A 21,417-nucleotide genomic window follows, 5' to 3' on the forward strand; every position below is an offset into this window, starting at 1 on the left:
GTAGGATGAGTATCTGAGAGAAGACAATAACATACTAATCAAAGCTCATGAGAAACAGAAATGGATTTTTATTTTATAAATAAATAAATGAAAGATTTTTTCCTTTACTTTTTTTACTTTCATCAAAACAATAGAATACTAATCAAAACTCATGAGAAACAGAAGTGGGTTTTTATTTTGTAAATAAAAAAAAAAAGATTTTTTCCTTTATTTCTTGTTTTTTACTTTTACCAAATTAGGGTTTTTACTCGTGTTATCATTAGCAGTTTGGCATTTTGTCTTTATCAAATTTGGATTCCATACCAAAATTTCTCTAATGAGTTGATTTTGTTGGATTTTCAAGAGCGAGAGAGGGTTTTGTAATTCTAAAAATCATGCATCTAATGTGCTAAAATGATTTGTTTTTTAATTAGAGGCAATTGACGTGTCGTAAATAAATATTTTATATGGAAAGACAGTTAATTTTGACGCAAGATCTTTAAATATTAGATTTTAAAAATAGAAAAATAAAAATATTAATTTTAAAAATTAAAAAATAATTTTTTTTATTTAACCACAGTGGTTTTGAGGGAATCTCCTTTTTGTAGTATTAATTATTTAATTTTATAGTGAAAGCAATTTATTTTTAGAATTACATCCACAATTTTGCTTTGCTGAATGTTGATTATTAAATCAATATAATTAATGTTAATTTCACAAATCTAAATAAAAAAAATTAATTCATAGTCTAATTTAGTTGATCGTGAAAAAAGAGAAATGTTAAAAACAACCTCTTATGAAAATTGAAGGAGGGCTTTCATGGCCCTTCCTTGGCTTCTCCAATCGGCAATCCATATAAGCATGATAAACTTGGAAATTAGGATTGTTTGGGTGATTTTATTTCTTTTATTCGAAGGTTTATTAAAAGTATATTTTTTTATTGTTAAAATATTATATTAATTCAAAATTTATTTAATTTTAAAAGTAAAATTTAATATTTATAAATATATTTTAGTGGTGAATACATCTGAATAAATTTAAGAGATTTTATATTTTATTCTCAAATTTTTAATTTCATTTTAAAAAAAAATTAAAAATTTTATTTAAAAAAATTGAATTGAATTTATTTAAATTTTAATTAAAAAATCAAGAGCTTATTTGAATTTTTCTCTTAAAATATAATAATCGGTCACTATTAATTAAAAAATTTAAAATATTTATTATTAATATTAAAAAATTAAATAATAGATTATTATAAATATATTTTTAAAAATTAAGAGATAATTGCTAATGTGTTTTTTCATATTATTATAATTAAATAATAAATAATTAATAATTAAAATTAATAAAAAATTTAATTAATAAAATTTTAAAATCTCATAAAAAATTAATTAATGAACTAAAAATTAAATAATAATTTTTTTCAAAATAATTATTTAAAAAAATAAAAAATTAAATTTAATCTTAAACTATATAAAAAAACTAAATATGCCGAATTTTACATTACGGTCCAAGTTTACTCTTTTCTTTTCGAAATTTATTCTTAACTATTATTGAAATATAAGTAAGATCATCTTCTAATAAAATTTTAATATGTTAAGTGAGTTGCACTCCGAGACTTAACCTGGTGAAAAATGCATCGTTATACTCTTGTAGGTCAAAGGTTCGACTACCCCAACCGATATCAAAAAAAAATCTGTTTAGTGAGTTTAAATCTAAATTTAGATTAAAAAATATAATTTAATTTGACAGCGAATTTGATTTTTTAACCGAAAAATAAATATGAAGATGAGGCCCACGTGTACTAATAATAACGACTACTTATAAGAAAGGGCAGCTGTGTCCACGCAGCTGAATCAGTGACACTGGAAGCTCACCAATCTGCGATTCATCTCCAGTTTCCACAGTGTGTGTAATTGCCTAATTCCATCTTCAATGGTTATTATGGCGTTGTCTTCTTCTCCAGCTCTGTCCGCTTTCAATGGTATGCTCTTTATCTCTATCTACTGTGCGTTTTTCAGTATTTTCTTGACCTCCAGATTCTGAATTTCTTGAATTTTGGGTGTTTTTTTTTCCTCCTTCTCATCTTTAATTAGGGATTTCAATCGGTGCAACGCGGCTGGGTAAGTTGTTTCCGGTTTCTCCTAGGTGGAGCATCTGTTCACCTTCGTTCACAAACTCTCCTAGAAGGAGAGGATTTCGATTTGTTGCTTCCAGTGCAATTGGGAAGAATGAAGGTGTTGCTGAGATATCTCAAGGAGAGACACCGCCTCGCATTTATACATGGCCTGATAATAGGGTTTGACCCCTTTATTCACTGATTTTTTAGAAAGAATTTTTAAACGATTTAAATCCATTGAAGCATTCCCTTTTGAAGCTGACTCTATTCTTATATATTATATACTCCCTCAATCTATTAAGAAATAGTATTTCATGTATTAACTTTTCAATTAAACACCTCTTATATATATTAAGTTTGATTAAATACAGGTTTCTTGAAAATTTGATAAAACTAAATAGTTATAATAGTCAATTTCTATGTTAAGGTGGACAATAATTTTGGGACAATCAGGGTAAAAATTAGGGAGGGAGTATTATTTTATTTTGTTTTTGTCTTGGTATTTTGGTCAAGTCATATCACTGTGCATTTGATGCTGCATCTATAATTGGGCAAATTACTATTTTAAGCTATCTACTTAAAATGCCTCTGCACTTTTGATATTATATTAAAATATCCTCACATCAGTTTTATTCCTTAATAACTAAGGTTTTTTTATTTCTTTGCTGGTAGTTACTTTCATTTTAGCTAGTCAATGAAGGGAGAAATCTTCTTATTTTCAAATGCCCTCCAAAAAAAAAATACAAACAGGGAAGAGAAGAAATTTCTTAACTCATCCTCAGACCAGCTCGTTTTTCACATTTGCATTTGATGTTTACAAATCTTCCTTCCTCGTTACCACCATTGCCACCAGAAATTTACATTTGTGGAGAAACAGAAAAATAGAAAGAAATGGCAATTTTCTCCTCTTTTCTATTTGTATTTCTTTTTGAGGGCATTTAGAAAATTAAAAAGATTTCTCTCTTTACTGACCAGCCAAAATGAGAGTAACTAACGGTAAAGAAACAAAAATTTGGACGAATATCCTTAGTGATTAACGAAATAAAACCATGAGAATATTTTAATCTAATATTAAAAGTACATTTCAATTAGATAGGTTAAACCTCAGGTATATAGTAGTAATTTGCCCTCTATAATTTGGAAAAGAAATGTGTGTTTTGAGTATAAAATGTAAAAATTTTTTTAAAGCAATGCGGTGGTCAAAGATGAGTATTCAAGAATCGAGATTTTGCCGATGCAACTAATTTATTAGGTGTATTTCTACTAAATTTAGTTATCACATCCAACTTGACATGCTACATCATTAATTTCATTCCTTAGAACCAATAAGGATTGCTACTAGAAGAACTACTTACGCTGACATGACCCAGTGAATCTATATGAATATTGTTGAGAATTTTTCATTTCACAGATCTTTTTTCTAGCATCTTGTAGCAAAGAATAAGCATTAGTTAGAAGAATGGTGGTTCAGTAAATTTGAAGTAACGTATGCAGATCCTCAAATACTTACTTCTGCTTTCTAAGTTCATCAGACTCTGCAATCACTTCCTCTTGGCATAATACTATCTCTTCTAAATTGGCAGTGGTTTTCTTCTTCTATCCTAAAATTATTCTCATTGATTTACTCATAATTGATAGGACCATAATTCTTCTTCTTGTAGTGAAGTCTGAAGGACATGAACTGAAGTTATGCATAAGAGATATAATGAATGAATCAATAAAATGACATTAAAAAGATCTTACATTTTGTATGCCCTTTTAGCATATAAAGTTCTTTAAACATATGCAAAGAATTTGGAATGCATTTGGCATATGATCTTAAGTGTAGGAAAGTGCTACTATCAAGTGAATGTTGACAAGCATATGTAGATGTTTATGGAAGAAGGGACTCACATGGATGACTGTGTCATTGGTTTGATAACTTGATGGATATGAATATCAAATTTTGTTGTCAAAGTAATATGAATTCAATATTTCTTATGCATCTAATATATGTTTAAGAGCATAGAAGATAGTGGTATTAATAATCATATCATCTATCTAAGAAAACACTGCTTCAATTGGCCATGATATTATATAACATTTGTGAAAGTATTTCATTTTTTTCACTGTATTTTGTACTTTTTTTATATGTTACTTTGTAATTTATAATTGATTTGAAATGTTCTACTGTATGCTACAAATTGATTAAATTCTTGTTTCTCGTTTCACAAAAATGAAATTTGATTCATGATTCAAATTTTTGATTGGATGACTGGCTTCAGTAAGATAACAGCTTAAGATGAACTAAGTAAATTCGGCCAAGTAGTTAGACACACTTGAAGACTATACCTTGTAGTCATGCAATTGATATACTACTTATCTCTTACAAGAATGCATGATTTCTCTCTCCTCAAATGTATTTCATCTACCAGGCCATGTATTATACTTACAAAAGGATGTTGTTTTTGCTTACAGAAGCCTAGGGTGTGTATCCTGGGTGGTGGATTTGGAGGCTTATATACTGCATTAAGACTGGAATCACTAGTATGGGCTGATGACAAGAAACCTCAAGTAAGGTTTCACTGAATGCAAAAACTTGATTATGAACCTAAAAGTATTTTTCTTAATTCATTGTATAATATACTTCTGTAGGTTCTTCCATGGGTGTTTTTATAGAAGCCTTTTTATCATTATTTTTAATTTTGTGAATGTCTTGCTGACTTGTTGTAGTTCCTCTGATCTTTGCAAAGTGAGGGTCTCATCGGATCTGGATACCCTTTATTTTAGTGTGAAAATCTTATGAGCTAGATCATAATAACTTCCTTTGTATCCTGCTGGCCACTGATAAGCACACTGGCCATGCAGGGTTTGCCCAATTGCGTTAGTGCTCTTTTTTGTAGCAAATCCTGTATTAAAAAAATCTAGTATTATTTTATTTTTCTTTTAAATTTTAATTCATTAGTTTGTTCCATTTCAGTTATTTCATTGTGGGTAGCCTCCATCAAATGTTATAAACTGCTATATATCAAATAAGATAAATTATTGTACTCAGATTTGGGATTAAGATACAAGATTAATGGACTCCAACATTCAACTTGTTATTGATCCTACATCACTGGCCTATTCTATTTGCACAGGTAGTATCATCAAATGGTTAAAACAAATCTCAAAGGGATATATTTAAAACATAAAAAATGATATAAAATTATAAATAAACCCATCTAATAGAGAGTACAATAGAGAAGAAAAAACTCTCATGCTTTTGAGGTGGCCTAGGCACTTATAATTCATTCCTAGGTGCCTGACTATTTGTGTTTGGGATTGAGCCTCTCTTGAAAATACCCAAGGTGCATAACTTGTGCAAGCTTGAGCCTAGGCACTTCTCAATTCAACCTATGACAACTGTGCTATCTTTATATATATATATATATATATATATATATATGTATACACTATTGATTTCTTGTATTCATGAAATCTGGGTATTGGACTAGGTGCTTCTTGTTGATCAGTCTGAGCATTTTGTTTTCAAACCAATGCTATACGAGCTTCTATCTGGAGGTATGTTGTTCTTTGGCAACTGGCATTTCTATTCTTAACAATGATAATCTAACCCGAATGAAATCATCAAAGAAATAAATAATTAATTAATTTTAGTATCAAAATCTGATGCAGAAGTTGATGCATGGGAAATTGCTCCTCGATTTTCGGATTTGCTTGCAAATACTGGTGTTGTATTTCTACAAGACAAAGTAAAACTGTTGTCTCCCTCTGATCATTTTGGATCAAATGGATCATCACGATCTGGTTGTGGAGGAATTGTGCTACTAGCAAGTGGCCTCCTTATTGAGTATGACTGGTATTCATTCTTGACTACCTTATTGCCTCTAACAATATTTATTGTGCTGTACAAGTCTGGAATGAATGGTTCTCTCTCTGTTCTTGATACGGATCCAATAGGACAAATTTCTAACAATGGTGTGGAGCAAACTTATATCATTCCAATGGATCCAAGAGTAGTTCAAAATCATATTCATATAATCTATATATATTTAGGGCGTGCTTTAACTCATATGGGACAGATTTGGTGCAACATTTGCAATCATAGGCTGAGGGAGCCTAATCAAACCTATGGGCTAAAACTACATAAAGGAAAGCCTAAAGTGAAGATCAAGTAAGGCTTTTGTGAAGATTCAACTTTGTTATGATGGGCTTGCTAGTTTTATTATTTAAACACTTGTTTTATTTTAGTTTTGTTTGGGCTTGTATTCTGGCCATATTCTATCTTTTAAGTTTTAGAGTGTTGGGCCATGTTGTGGGCTTATATTTTAATACTTATATGTTATTTTAGTGTGTGATTGGGCTTGGGTCTTATGTGTTTAAGTCAGGCCCAAGAAGAGTGTTTTAGGGTTTTATTTCTTTTTCTCCTTACTATATAAGGATAAGAAACAATTAAGGATAAGAAACAATTGTAAGAGGGAGCTTTTAATCAAACTTTTCAGAATTTCTTTCATGCCTTTGGCGTGTATTGCTTTGAGTGAGAGTGAGGATTTGCTTTCATCAATTGCACCAGGAATCTTGGCTAACTTATCAACTATTCGTTGTGGCGTTTGTCAGATTCTCATCTAAATCCTTCGATCATTAGTGTTTCAGCTTCTCTAAGTTTGGGGTGCCATAGGAGGTGGGTTTATCAGATCTTTGGATTCCGTATCTACTTGTGCGTGTGGGTTTGAGGCTTGTGCCATAGGGTTCCGCGTCAGTTGGTATCAGAGCCAAAAGTGAGGTAAATTCTTATTTATCTTAGGATCTAGGGTTTTTGAGTTTTCCTTTGTCTTTCTTGTTGATTTCGGTGAAAGCTTTTGTATCCATGGCTGCACCTTCTTGATTATTAGTTATAAAAAAAAAAAATCAAAAAATCAAAAAATCAAAAAATCGCCTTTACCTTATTTATCTTGATCTGGCCGATATTGTGGTATGTTTCCTTTTTCGTCCATATTGCCTTACGTATCTCAATTGATTGCTGTAATTTGTGGGAATCAATTTTGAATTTTGAAGTTGGTTGAATCCAGATTAGGAGATAAAAGAATTTCTGCCTATTTCCTTAAGTGCACATTTAAGGCAATTGGATCTAAATCGATTTGGTGTCAAATCCTTTTTTTTTAATGCCCATTTTCGTCCATATTTATGATCTGAGAGAAATTTATATATATATTTTTTTATTCTATTTGTGGTGTTTTGATACTTGCCTTTTTGGGTAGATTTAAATAGATCCATATTTAATTTGCATTGAAGTGAATTAAATTCAAACTTTTGTCCAGATTCGTCTTTATTTCAATTCAAAGTTTCTTTTTGGTTTAAGCTTGCTTTTACTTCCTTGACATTGCTGGAGTATTGTTTGCTTGTGGCTATACTCTAGGTAATATTTTTCAAGTAGCACAAAACCTAGTTCATGTGTTACTTTTCAAATTGTCAGTATCTTCTTTCTAGTTTTTGCGCGCTTCGTTCTTTCTTTAGGTTTTCTTTTTTTTTGTTTCATTAAACGCACCTTGTGGTTAGTTTGTTGACCTTAGTTTCTGAAGTGCAATTGAAGAATCAGCAAAGAGTGGTAAGTGTGCAAACACTTGAGTTCTTTCTTTTCTAACACAATATTTGCTAGTTCTCTTTGTTCTTTGTTAATTCAAGGTAGGATGAGTAAAGATCAGAATACCTCACCAGCGTCCACTTCTACAAGAATACCTCAAAGAACTCATAATTGCAATAATGACTGTGATGATTCGGATGTGTCTGTTAATAATGTGTTGCTTGCTGCACATTGTGAGATGCTTGTTGCTAGGCGTGCTCTGAATATGCAGGTTAAGGAAGAAAGCCTGGAACAACGGGAAAACATATTTCACACTAGGTGTTTAGTTAATGGAAAAGTGTGTACTGTCATTATTGATGGAGGTAGTTGTGCAAATGTGGCTAGTGTGTATATGGTGGAGAAATTGGGCTTGGCTACTATTAAACACCCTAAGCCATATAGATTGCAATGGTTGAACGAATGTGGTGAGGTCAGAGTTACACGCCAGGTGGTTATACCATTTTCTATTGGTAGGTATAAGGATGAGATCTTGTGCGATGTGGTACCTATGCAGGCAAGCCATATATTGTTGGGTAGGCCATGGCAATATGATAGAAAGGTGCAACATGATGGGCTCAATAACAAGTACTCCTTCACTCATGAAGGACAGAAGCTTATACTCGCTCATTTATCACCTCAAGAGGTATATGCCGATCACATAAAAATGCTGGAGAGGGAGAGGGAGGCTTCGGCCTTGGCTACAAAGGAGAGTGAGAGCTTGAGTTCTGTGGAAAAAATGAGAGAAAAGAGTGAGTTTGAGGGTAACGAGGCTGGAAAAGAATCAAGACTACTTCAAGGAGGGAAGATGGAGAAAGAAAAGGAGAAAGAAGAGGCTAAAGTTCCAATGTCAACTTCCATAGAGATTGAAATTGAAAATTCCATTAATGAACTTATAGAAGAGGTTGTGAATGATGGTGGACATGGGGAGCACATGATTGATGAGGTGGAGGAGGTGAATAAGACTGTTTTGGAAGTTGTAGAGGAGAATGGGTCACATCCACATGATCTTTCTATGACTAATATTTTTATGTCTAGTTCATTTGTTCTTGATGTGCAGGTTGTTGATGAAAACATCTATGATGAAAGTTTTATACTATTTCCACCTATTCAAAAGGAGGTCTTTGAAGATACATGGGTGCCTAAAGCTTTCCTTCTTGACATAAATATCAGCAAGATTCGAGGACGAATCTTTTCTAAAGAAAGAGGGAATGATACGGATCCAATAGGACAAATTTCTAACAATGGTGTGGAGCAAACTTATATCATTCCAATGGATCCAAGAGTAGTTCAAAATCATATTCATATAATCTATATATATTTAGGGCGTGCTTTAACTCATATGGGACAGATTTGGTGCAACATTTGCAATCATAGGCTGAGGGAGCCTAATCAAACCTATGGGCTAAAACTACATAAAGGAAAGCCTAAAGTGAAGATCAAGTAAGGCTTTTGTGAAGATTCAACTTTGTTATGATGGGCTTGCTAGTTTTATTATTTAAACACTTGTTTTATTTTAGTTTTGTTTGGGCTTGTATTCTGGCCATATTCTATCTTTTAAGTTTTAGAGTGTTGGGCCATGTTGTGGGCTTATATTTTAATACTTATATGTTATTTTAGTGTGTGATTGGGCTTGGGTCTTATGTGTTTAAGTCAGGCCCAAGAAGAGTGTTTTAGGGTTTTATTTCTTTTTCTCCTTACTATATAAGGATAAGAAACAATTAAGGATAAGAAACAATTGTAAGAGGGAGCTTTTAATCAAACTTTTCAGAATTTCTTTCATGCCTTTGGCGTGTATTGCTTTGAGTGAGAGTGAGGATTTGCTTTCATCAATTGCACCAGGAATCTTGGCTAACTTATCAACTATTCGTTGTGGCGTTTGTCAGATTCTCATCTAAATCCTTCGATCATTAGTGTTTCAGCTTCTCTAAGTTTGGGGTGCCATAGGAGGTGGGTTTATTAGATCTTTGGATTCCGTATCTACTTGTGCGTGTGGGTTTGAGGCTTGTGCCATAGGGTTCCGCGTCAGTTCTTGTGTTGGTATTCATATTTGACAATATACAGAACACCAGAGTTGTGATGGAATGTCCTGCTGATCTTTATAAATTTTTGTTGAATCCCACATCGGTTATGGAAAGGGGTAATGTGTTCCTTATATGGGCCATAAGCACTCCTCCCTCTTGAGCTAACTTTTGGGATGAGTTAGATCTGGTCCAAATTTAACAAATTTAAAAAGAAGTTTAAATGGAATTCGATTATAAGAGACTTATTGACGCAATATATGGTTCACTTGATTATTATCCAGTAAACAAGCTGTACTTTCAAACTTTAGAGTGAATTAAGTGTGCCTTAGCTGATCTTACTTGATTTTGCCCTGGGCAGCTAGGTTGGTTCTTGCTTTGGGAGCTGAAGCTAAACTTGATGCTGTACCTGGTGCAGCAGAGTTTGCATTTCCATTCTCCACACTAGAGGATGCACGTGTAAGAATCTAGCTGATAGACTCCTGCTATCTAGGATGCACAGATTCTATAATACTTATCTTTGTTGCTTTTTCATGTTAATATCCTTTTGCTGCAGAAAGTTGATGATAAATTAAGGCTATTGGAGAGGAGGAACTTTGGCAAGGATTCTTTGATCCGTGTGGCTGTTGTAGGTTGTGGTTACTCTGGAGTTGAGCTAGCTGCAACAATATCTGAAAGACTGAAGGATGGAGGGGTAGTGCAAGCAATTAATGTAGAAACTACAATCTGCCCAACTGCCCCACCTGGTAATAGGGAAGCTGCGCTTAAGGTAAGATCCTAGATTTTAAAAAGATTGGAAAATTGTTCCTTTGAAATTTTTGTTGTGCAGTATTTGAAGACCTTTCGACCCAATTTTTCTTCCTCTGAGAGAATGGACTGTGTTACAAGTACAACTGCTAACATGCCTTTTTAGCTTTATATAATCACCGTGTAATCATTTGTTATTCATTAATAATTTTAAAAGAAGTGGAGAACTTTATGCATCATGCTTTGACATTTATCCAGATGTCTGCATCTCCTATCATTCCTCCCTTGTGTCCTTTTGGTTTTCCTTTGACAAATTATTTTGCTGCTTGCTTTTCTTACCATAAATTTCGTTTCCTTTGCAATTGGAGCTAGGTTCTCTCATCCAGAAAAGTTCAACTTTTCCTGGGTTATTTTGTTCGCTGTATTCGAATAGCAAGTAACTCCGAAACTTCAGCAACGACAAAAGAGAATGGTGCATCTGAGGACATTCCACTGCAACATAGTTCTGAAAAATATTTTTTGGAACTTCAACCTGCTGAAAAGGGATTAGAAAGTCAAATTCTTGAAGCAGATATAGTGTTGTGGACTGTTGGAGCTAAACCTTTGCTTTCTCAACTGGAATCCTATAACAAACCGCGTGAACTTCCCCTAAATGCCCGAGGACAAACAGAAACAGATGAAACACTGCGTGTAAAGGGCCATCCACGGATTTTTGCACTTGGTGACTCTTCTGCTCTTAGGGACTCGGGTGGAAAGCTGCTTCCAGCAACTGCTCAGGTATCGTATTGCTTCAATGCAATAACAGTTTCATTTTTGTTTGTCCTAGGAAAGACCTTTTCCACCCTTCCCCCCACCCTCGTGTCTCTATCATTGACCAACATCCACATTTCCTCTCAGGTGGCCTTTCAGCAAGCAGACTTTGCTGGTTGGAATCTTTGGGCAGCAATCAATGATCGTCCCCTGTTGCCTTTTAGGTTGGAAAACATGCTTCGCTTATATTTCCACAATTTTGTGCTGTTAAATCATTTTCTATGTACAATTCATCAATTGGGTAGATTGGTGTAAATTCATACATCTGTATGTTGATTGCCAGGTTTCAGAATCTAGGTGAAATGATGACTCTGGGAAGAAATGACGCAGCTGTTTCGCCAAGCTTCATTGAAGGGCTAACCTTAGAGGGTCCAATTGGTCATGCTGGTAAGTTCCTGTTCCGATGTTTCTGAATCTCTTCTACTTTATTAGTCTTTTATTTGCCACCATTGGGTTCCATTATTGCAGGAAGGAAAATAGCTTACTTGATTAGATTACCAACAGATGAGCATCGGCTTAAAGTGGGGATCAGCTGGCTTACAAAGTCCGTTATAGATTCAGTTGCATCAGTACAGAGCACCCTTACTAAGGTTCTATCTGGCTCATAGCTGCTCTTTGTTGGCAAGTGCTGCTGCTGCTTCTGACTGTATTATAAAATCACATTGCTTTTCCAATTGCTATTATGATTTTAGTGAAGCCCATCCTGAGAGACTGTAGGCCATCTTGTCTATCCATTTGCCTTAGGGTTGCCAGTCTTGCAAACTTACGGGAGGCCAAATCTCTTCATGCCACAACCTCTCATGATCTTTTTTTTTTGAAAAATTACCAAACATGCCAAATTCCCATTTTTGGACTAGTTTTTTTTTTTTTTTTTTTTTTTTTTTTTTTTTTTCAAAAAAAGAGTGTTAATTGAAAATTTTGTCCATTTCTACAGTTAGTTATTCCACGAATTTAAAAGCAAATGAAAAATCTATAAAGTACCAAATACATTTTTATTTCCAAACCGATCAAAATTCTCAAAATTTTCCTACTACCTAAATAATTCGATTATTAGTTAGTTTTCAATTTTCCAAATGCATTATATTTCACTTATTCTTTTTTTGAAAAAAAAAATAAAGTCGTTTTTCAAGGCGATTAATTGTTGGATATTAATCGATTAATAAAGAAAAGAATTCTTTGATTTTAATCTTAAAGAAAAAAAAAAAAAGGAGAAAACAAAAATTTTCTTTAATCTTAATTTTTAATCGATTAATTGTTGGATATTAATTATTATCCATTAACAAGGAATGAGATGAAACTGCATCCTAACATAGCAAGAATTTTGCATTTCACCAGATCCTATGAATATCAAAGGTAAAATGGGAAAGTAAAAAAATGAAAATAATGTAATGTATACAAATATTTAAATTCAAGGAAATAATGAAAGTTTAAGCGACAAGCTGAAATTGCAAATGTCACAACCTTCCTAAATTTGATAAAGAAAGTATTATAAACAATAATTTAAATTAGTTATATGTTCCCTTTTTTTATATTTGTAGATATATGTTCATTTTAAATGATAAAAGTAAATTTCTTTTGAAATTATATTTTCAACTCTTAGTAATAAAAAACAAATTGTAAAACATACCCTTGTTAATAATTTTTATTACTAATGACAATAATTAGACATGATTTACAAAACATTAAGATATTTTAGTTCAGCTGTTATTAGTTGTATTGAACGCAGTAAACTAATCAAGCGTGTAGCAATGATAGAGGAAGCAACAGAGTTTGTAGTGAGGCATTTTAAATTTAGAGAGACACTCAAGCTTTGAATTTGCCTGCATTGTAAGTAGCTCAAGCTCTGGATCTTCCTGCATTTCACAATGAATTGATTTTGTTTCAACTTTCAAACTCATATCTACCAGATTTTTTTTTCCCTCAAACTCATGCTTAATCATAGTAACTTAATCAAATTTGCATATTGAAGTTGTTAACATCCCTAGTAAAAAAAAGGAAGAATTTATAACATCGGAGAAAATCTATCAAACAATGTTCTAAAAGATAACCATATTTTGAATAATTTAAGTTATTTGGCTTAAGAAGTAAACAACTGGGGACATAATGAAAATTGAAGGGCAAAGAGTTTAAATATCTGAATTTATTATTTGAGAAAATAACATTTTATTGGAATATTTGGACTGTTACTTGCTGGTTCGAAAGTTGTCTTTTTGCTATTTGAAGATGAAAAGAATTAATTGAGAAAAAAACAGGTGATTATTAAAGAAATAAAAACAAAAATGGTATATTTACCATTATATATTCTTCACCAACAAAAAAATCCACAATTTTAAAAGCGGTATATTTAACATTTTGTAACAAAAAAACTTGGAAATACTGGCTAACTTTTTATCAAAAATAATCTTATTTTTATAAAACTAATAATGCATTATTTTCAAGAAGTCACTTTTTTTTTTTTTAAATATCATAAAAGATTAATTTTTAATACTGTTAAGTTTTTATGCCTGAAAAGTTCAAACTCTCTTCCCCTTTAGAAAGAAAATAAGTTCACAATTGCATTTTACAGCTAGACAAAAGTTAATGACAAAAATAATTGAAAAAAAAAAAAAAAAAAAAACAAAGCTCCAATCCCATTTATTATATATCCAATCTTTTCAATTTTGTCGATTATACAATAATTACAATTATAGTTTATTACAACAAAATTTAAAGTTGACGTGGGCCTAATATTATCAATCTAAACCTCTACAAATATTTGAGAACTTTTGTGCAATGCTTTCAGTTACAAGATAGCTGTAATCTTATCCATCCGATTAAGATTTATTGAATACTTGTTCCACGAAACCAACAATTGAGAGATCAACCAATTGAGAGGTCAGTTATGAGAGAGAGCTTGTCTTTACACATTTTAACTGTGCATTAAATGTATAAACTTTTCCAGGTGATATGCTTGTTTTCACTGTAATACCTCTATAATGCAATCTTTGGGCACAGCTTTCAACCTTGGACCAAACACCAAATTCATGGAGATCTCCTTCTTTCCAGGATATGTTTACTGTCAACCCTCCGCACGCCTTTAGTCCTTTCACACACCCGTTCGCCCATTTATCGCGGGGAAGTGCAGGAAGCAAGTACAAATCCTTCAAGGTACTCTGCATTACCATTTCTGCAACTGCTGCTGTAAAACTGAAACCAAGAGTTGCAGAAACAATATCTCGTCTTTATCAGCTAAAATGCCAGAAACCTGAATCATTGAGCTAATTTTGAATTGGTATGCAAAATAAAACTCATTTAATTACATGCACATCAATGGATTCTTTATATCTAAAGGCTATTAAAGAGGAAGATTGTTTTATTTCTCAAGCAAACTTGTGTAGTCAACATGATATGCTTGGGATCATCCATCTTTTGAACTTTGAAGCTGGAATGTCAAAGTTAATCTGATGGTTCCAACACATTTCCAGTGATAACACAAACAATGCAGCTTACCCAAAATTGGCATCAATCTGAAAAGGCGGGTGTGCTGCAAATAAGTTGCTGTATAATCCACCTTCAAAAGCTACCTCATGATCTGGATCCACCAACTTAATCAAATGCTTAATCATCCTATAAGCATGCTCACTATTGTGTAGATGCGCCCATAAAGCAGATTTCCATGCAGTTGACCATCCTGGACCATCCTCTCCTGTTTCATTGATTAAAAAGAAAATTGAGATATTATCATAAGCAAGACGTTTTCTGCTGAAGTTATAGAGAGGATGAACATATAATAAGGTCCCATATTTTTTAGAACATTTCATATAGGAGGGACAACTAATTACTCTTAAGACAATTGACCTTGACAAACCTCGTTTATAGAGGGAATTCTCTGCAGCTTTACAAAGGTCTGGATTTTTCTCGATGGTTATTGTATGCCCTGGAAACAGACCAAACAGATGTGAAAGATGTCGATGGTGCACCTCTGGGTCCCTAAAATCTTGAGCCTAATAGCCACAGAATTTCACAAGCCGAATTCAGCATTTAAAGTACAAAAAGACTGGATTAAACCATTCCTGCAAATAATTGGTAGAGTAATATGCAAGCTACTTACCCATTCCATTATAGAACCGTCTTCAGCAATTTGTGTTGGACGAAGATTTGGTTGAGCCTGACGCACTTTTTGAACAAGATCATCATTTTGTCTGTCCAGAATCTGTTCTCATGTAATTGTTATCATATTAAGGTCAACTAGTAGATAATTTATGAAAAATTAAAACATTTATTCTACTATGGTATTCCGTTGTCAAAAAATTATTATTATTAGAATTATTATCATTATTATATAGTATCAAATATTAAGCCTATTTACGGGTGGCTTTTGACCAATTCCTTCAACCAAATTTGGTCCACGTTTTTAACAATTAGTGTAGGTATTGTTAATTAATGCCATAATTTGTTGCTATAATATTCATAATTTGCTCCACTATCAGGTAAAAAAAACTCTGCTCCACTACCCTTGATTTGCTCCGCCATTCATTAAGGCTAAACATTATATTTCAAAATAATAATAATAATAATAATAATAATAATAATAATAATGACAATGTAAATGAGGTTGCTTGTTTTTAGATATATTCTTATTCTTTTCTGGGTTTAACAAATAAAAAAGCCTTCTCTCTTCTGCTTCCCATTTTTTGGATGACCTGTTGTATACTAAGGGAATATTCACACTCTGGTCTCTACTCTTGTGTGGTGAAATAATTCCTCAAGAGAAGTGTAACTCCATATACATCTTAGGCGTTTATTGTAGGAGCAAATTGAGAGCTTTACCTCAGAAGCTGCGACAATAGAAGAAAAAACTTCTTTTATGATTGCCATGTCCATGGTTGATGAATAGCTCACACTAGCAGGCTTGCCATCTGGCGCGATAAACATATGTTCTGGGGAAGTTGAGGGATTAGTTTCCAAATATCCTTCAGGCCTTTCAACCAGCCAGTCCAACAAAAATGATACACATCCTTCCAACAGAGGGTATGCCTCAGTTTTGAGAAAATCCTAGTTATGTGCGAAATTTAAAAATGCACTTCAGATTAAGTATGTACCATATTGTAAGAAAAAAACAAAGGGTAATTTTTCCAGAGGGAAAAAGAAAGAAATTGCTTAAGTTGCAGAAAAAAGATGCTATTCATGAATCTATTAACCTCTCCAAAGAATTCCCTTTACAGAGATGCATATTTCCTGATAAACCTGCAGCTTGTGGCCATTATTTTTTCCTCCATGGATAACCTTTTTCAATTTCCTGTTCTCTCTTTATTCTCTCTCTCTCTCACACACACACTCTGACACACAGTGTTGATGTGGGAAAATACTGAAAGGAAAGTCTTGTACTTAAGTTCCACTAGAACAAAAAGGTACCATATGGTTTAAAGGACCTCTCCAATATTAGAAAAACAATCAAACTTAAATAATCAATTTCAATTTTAAAAAAAGAAAAAGTTTGTCAATCCTGCAGCCAACAGATCACAAATTTACAATTTTGTGCGCATTTGACTCCTTGTTACTATCAGCACAGTTATAAGGAAATAATTTTTTGCAAGCAATTAGGAAAAGACTGCAACTTTTTTTAGTCAAAAGAAAGACATATGCATGCTCTGATCAATTACACAAAAGAGTGAACGATTTAGGGAAAACATTTTGCATCTTACCTTGTCCATTGAGTAATTATAGTGCTCCCATAAATGGGTGCAAAGCCATGCCCCACCCATTGGCCATAATGCCCAAACAGCATTTTCTCTATCAGCAGACGATTTTGCCCATATGTCAGACTTGTGATGCACAACCCAACCACATTTTTCATAGTTAACCTGCAGCATTGTGCAACTATATAAGAAAATTTGTGAAGGAGAATGGAGAAAGCCAGATGGAAATCTTGCTGGGTTTAGGCTTTGTGTAACTTTACTAATAACATGACAGCAAGGACAAAAGTATAGCACACTTCTAAGGACCACGCATACCCAAGTTAATCTAACTATATTCACATGGGGAAGTTTTCTAGTACACTTTCAAGTGTCAATTTCTTAAAATTGACCCGACTTTTGAGGAGAACCTCTACCCTTGGAATGCCCTACACAGCCTAATAACTGAAACAAATTATAAAATAAGACTAAAATTATTAGTTGAAAAGTATGTTTTGTTTTTGTCCTTATCCATTTGGTGTTTGCTGGAAATTATATTAAAAACAAACTGTTATCTCTTTTTGAATATTGGATGCAAGGCCTTCAAAACTCTCATATGGTCCTTTTTATTTATTTTCCTTTATATGTTAAATGTAGCCAAAGATATGCAAAAAATAAAAAAATTTGAAAGCTCACTTGAATGGTGAGTTAAGATGAAGGACTCGAGTGTGATCAAGAAGATTTTGGGGAATATCTATATAGTCATGCAAGTACAACTTCCTTACACTTATATCCATAGCACATAATCTAAAGAAGATTATAGTTAAATTTCTCACTCTCTTTAGATGTACTATAAGCTGGAAGGCAACTCTGTAGCCTACAGTTGCCTTGTCTGAAGTTGAGCACTTGACTCTTACAGAAGCAGTGAAAGCAGCTGTTTGTTTGCAAGGTCTTATTCAATCGTGGGTTAAATTTTCAGTTGCCAATTGTGTATTGCGATAACCAAATGCGGATTTTTTTTTCACTAAAAATCCCATGTAACATAAGAGGACTAAGCACATTGAAGTATGGCTTCATTAGAGAGGTTATCAATGAAGGTGTAGTTTCAGTTGATAAATTAGCTAAAAGGAAACTAGGCCATCTTCTCAGGATAGTTCATGTATTTCTTGGACTTGCTAAAATTTGCAGAAGTTGATTTACCCTTTGGGATAGTTTGGTAGAGAGATGATGATGATGTGAGATGTTCAGTTTCTTGGTTTGGGCAAAAATCAAGCCAAAATGGAGATTATCAAAAGAATGTCTTTTTATTGGCCAGTCATTTAGTGCTTGCTAGAAATCCTATTTGAGTATTATCTGAATATGTCTGGAAGCAAAGACTCATAATTTTTTTTTCACATTATTCAAATTTTGGCTGTTATGTTTCAATTCAGGAAATTGTATTGGAATAATGTTCATTGTTATTCAAATAATAGAGGATGTCAGTTTACTGCTGAATTATTCAAATAACAATTCTTCATTTGAATAAAGGGCATTGACCTGTTGATTTAAGTCGTGACTTCTAGACTCCCAAAAACTATAAATTCCCATCTAAAGCATGGGAAACATATCCTAGTAACCCTAAAAGAAGGAGAAACCTCCAAAGTTGTAATTCTTGTGTACTCAAGTGGGTTTTAGGCTCTAGACAAAGGATAAACTCTTGAGTTGTAATTCTCATGAAGGCATGGAATTGTGAGGTTGAGGACAACTTGTATTTTGTAATCTCCAATGTCCACAGTGAAAGCTATAGCTCTCCCTCTCTCTCGTGGATGTAGATCTATTGATTGAACCACATAAAATCTTGCATAATGTGTGTTTTTGCTTCTGCTAAATTTTTCTGTTTCTCTCTAGCTTATTTTATCCTTCCTGTAATAAGAACCTCAAAATAATTCAGTAAATGCTTTCAATTTAAAAAAGTGCAGGTTCTTACTCGTGCTGTTTTACTTCCATTAGTAGACAGGGACTTAATAAAATCAAAGAGGGGCTCCTGGCATTCACTAAGGTTGCAAGGCAAGGACAACCAGTAGTTCATCTCAAGATTGATGTTCAAGTGAGGAGCAGAACTGAAGATAAGATAGAGGAGTTAATGACAGTTCATATAAAATGCTATTGAAAATAAAGAAATGCAATGAATACACAGATAAGGTAAGCCAATTAAAAAACAAATACAAAAGGAAATGAGGGAAAGGAAGAAAAAGGAAAAATAAAGAAGGTAGACAAATTGATACATACTCCCATGATGGCTGAAGATCTTTATTCCATATTCCCTGCAGGTTTGCCACCTGAGTTCCCGGGCGTGAGCAAGAAATGAGCAAATAACGGCCAAACTGGAATAGAAGCTCAACTAAGGATGGATCCTCATCAAATTGAAAAGATTTTATCCTCTCAACAGTTGGAACTAAATCACCTTTGTTCTCTTTGAGATACGAGGCATCGGTAGAAGGCCTAAGATTATTCATCACCAGATCAGAACTTTTGCAGAGCTGGAACAAGACACGGTGAAAAAGATTCTGATAGTCGTCTAAATGTCGTGCATATAGATCAGAATAAGACAAATTTTTTATCGACTTCAAAGCACGAAGAGACTCAGAAGTAGGATCTTTCCTTGAATCTGAAGGCTTAATAAATGGGCTTTCAAATGAAGATGAAGCCACTAGAAGCAACACAGCCCAATCTGAACCTTCTACCTTCAACATCTTGTTGCCCAAAACATGTACCGCACCTATGCCATCACTAATCTGTAAATCAAGAACAGCTGAAAACTGAATTCCCTTTGGACTGTCACTTGCCTCCACTTTTGGTGGGATCCTTTTCCCAGGACAACTTCCTTCCATTATTATCTCACTTTCAGCATTTACGTAACAACGATGATCTAACATGCTATCCAGAGACAATTTAAAGGACAGAGACCCTGATCTGCTTGCAGAAAGCCTTACCACAATCACTTGATCGGGATACGATGCAAAATATTCCCTAGTGAATTCTATATCACCCACAGAATACTTTACTTTTGCTGTTGCAGTATCCAAGTCTAGCTCTCTATAATATGTTTCTTCAGCATATGTGAGATGAGAATCATCAAATTCTAGCTTGATATCCCCAAGTAATTGGTAGACCTTAATCATCAAACTTTAACCATCAGAATATGGTTACCAGAACAGCTTAAAGCTTCATCCATAGAATTAGTCAATAGATAAATAGAAACTAAAGAAGCTTCAACTATGATTAGGAAAGTAGACATTCTTTATATCAATAAAATGCAAGACGCTGTCCTTTCACAGCAGAAAAAATACAAACAAATAGATCTCTAAAATCAGTTGATCTTTCAACAAAACAGAAACCATATTTATTTAAGAGAACAATTTTCCATTTTTAATAGGTGAAGATACTTTTCTAGCAGTATCCTCCTTTTATTTTCCACGCCACATTCTTCAAGAACTCTTAAGTTGGTATAAACTAATAATCAGTTAATCACTTCAATGTAGCTCATACATGGAGACGAAAGATGAAGCAAAATAAGCTCATTATATGCAAAGAAGCAACATACATCTGCAGGTTTACCAAACAACTTGACAGCAGCAGCTGAAGCTTCTGCATATTGGCCATCATCAACAAACTTTCTAACAACTGATAATGCTTCCGGAGCATCAGGGTTAGTAAAGTCGCTTGGAATTCCAGTCCATAGCGTGTCCTCTATACAAGAATTCAAATAAAAAAATGAAAACAAGAATGTGAGTGATTGAATTCCAAGCTATCAATGAACTAACCAATTAAAAAGCAAAAGCGAGTTATGTTGCACCGTTAAGCTGGATAATCTCCGATGAGATTCCACCCCAAATCATGGCACCAAGCCGGCCATTCCCGATCGGAATTGCGTCAGTCCAGTACTTTGCAGGCTCACGAAACGTGACCTTCAACGGCCTAGGAATCTCGGAGTCCATCCAGGTTGGTTCCTGGATGGTATTCCCCGTGAGTGGCTCCACTAGAACCCAATCTTCATCCTCCATGATCGCTAGCGAAATGAATGTAGGCGAAGAAGAAGAATCCCAAAAGAGAAAAGGAACAGAGATAAGTAGAAAGCTTGAGGAGCTGCTATAGCCTGTAGGATGGTTTTTTTGGCGCAGAAGAAATCGCCAAGTAGCTCGAACCAAATGATTGATGCGATCCTACGTGTCTTGTTTGGTTGGAATAATTAACTAAGAAACTTTTGGTCCACGGATAATATTTTTTAAATATAAATTATTTTTTATAAATAGATAAAGTCTCATTTTTATTTTTTTCTTAATTTACCTAAGGGTGAAGATTATTTTTCCTTTAAAAAATAACCTACTTTTTTTTTTAAATCATTTAAGTTCTTTTTAGAAAATAAACTATTTAAACCAAAATATCCTAATATTAAATATATAATTATTATAAAATAATATAAAAATAAAACAATATCATGTTAAAAAT

The 21,417-nt window shown here is 33.3% G+C and overlaps 2 protein-coding genes across 5 annotated transcripts; one reads left to right on the plus strand and one right to left on the minus strand.

Moving 5' to 3' along the window:
- Positions 1 to 1,812: 1,812 nt before the first annotated feature.
- LOC110624194 (alternative NAD(P)H-ubiquinone oxidoreductase C1, chloroplastic/mitochondrial) lies at positions 1,813 to 12,131 on the plus strand. 2 transcript variants are annotated; one of them, XM_021769310.2, is made up of 11 exons: positions 1,813 to 1,963; positions 2,076 to 2,278; positions 4,556 to 4,651; positions 5,575 to 5,641; positions 5,756 to 5,939; positions 10,084 to 10,177; positions 10,275 to 10,487; positions 10,838 to 11,242; positions 11,363 to 11,439; positions 11,559 to 11,662; positions 11,744 to 12,131. In XM_021769310.2, the coding sequence occupies exons 1-11, from the start codon at positions 1,915 to 1,917 to the stop codon at positions 11,881 to 11,883; spliced, it is 1,632 nt and encodes a 543-aa protein (XP_021625002.2). In that variant the 5' UTR covers positions 1,813 to 1,914; the 3' UTR covers positions 11,884 to 12,131. The 2 variants fall into 2 exon arrangements, with proteins under 2 accessions (XP_021625002.2, XP_043816878.1); XM_043960943.1 differs by lacking the exon at positions 5,756 to 5,939 and having other exon boundaries at positions 10,080 to 10,177.
- A 1,743-nt stretch (positions 12,132 to 13,874) lies between these two features.
- Positions 13,875 to 21,126, minus strand: LOC110625207 (alpha-L-fucosidase 2). 3 transcript variants are annotated; one of them, XM_021770783.2, is made up of 10 exons: positions 20,765 to 21,123; positions 20,513 to 20,658; positions 19,198 to 20,081; positions 18,896 to 19,028; positions 16,960 to 17,118; positions 16,085 to 16,309; positions 15,366 to 15,467; positions 15,123 to 15,258; positions 14,765 to 14,960; positions 13,875 to 14,461 (listed from the first exon to the last, which is right to left on the minus strand). In XM_021770783.2, exons 1-10 carry the CDS (start codon positions 20,970 to 20,972, stop codon positions 14,155 to 14,157), a joined length of 2,496 nt encoding a protein of 831 aa, XP_021626475.1. In that variant the 5' UTR covers positions 20,973 to 21,123; the 3' UTR covers positions 13,875 to 14,154. The 3 variants fall into 3 exon arrangements, with proteins under 3 accessions (XP_021626475.1, XP_043816877.1, XP_021626476.1); XM_043960942.1 differs by having other exon boundaries at positions 14,368 to 14,503; positions 20,765 to 21,126; XM_021770784.2 differs by having other exon boundaries at positions 14,378 to 14,519; positions 20,765 to 21,126.
- Between the last annotated feature and the right edge of the window lie 291 nt (positions 21,127 to 21,417).

The sequence above is a fragment of the Manihot esculenta genome, chromosome 10, assembly GCF_001659605.2.
Source record: "Manihot esculenta cultivar AM560-2 chromosome 10, M.esculenta_v8, whole genome shotgun sequence".
NCBI lineage: Eukaryota > Viridiplantae > Streptophyta > Magnoliopsida > Malpighiales > Euphorbiaceae > Manihot > Manihot esculenta.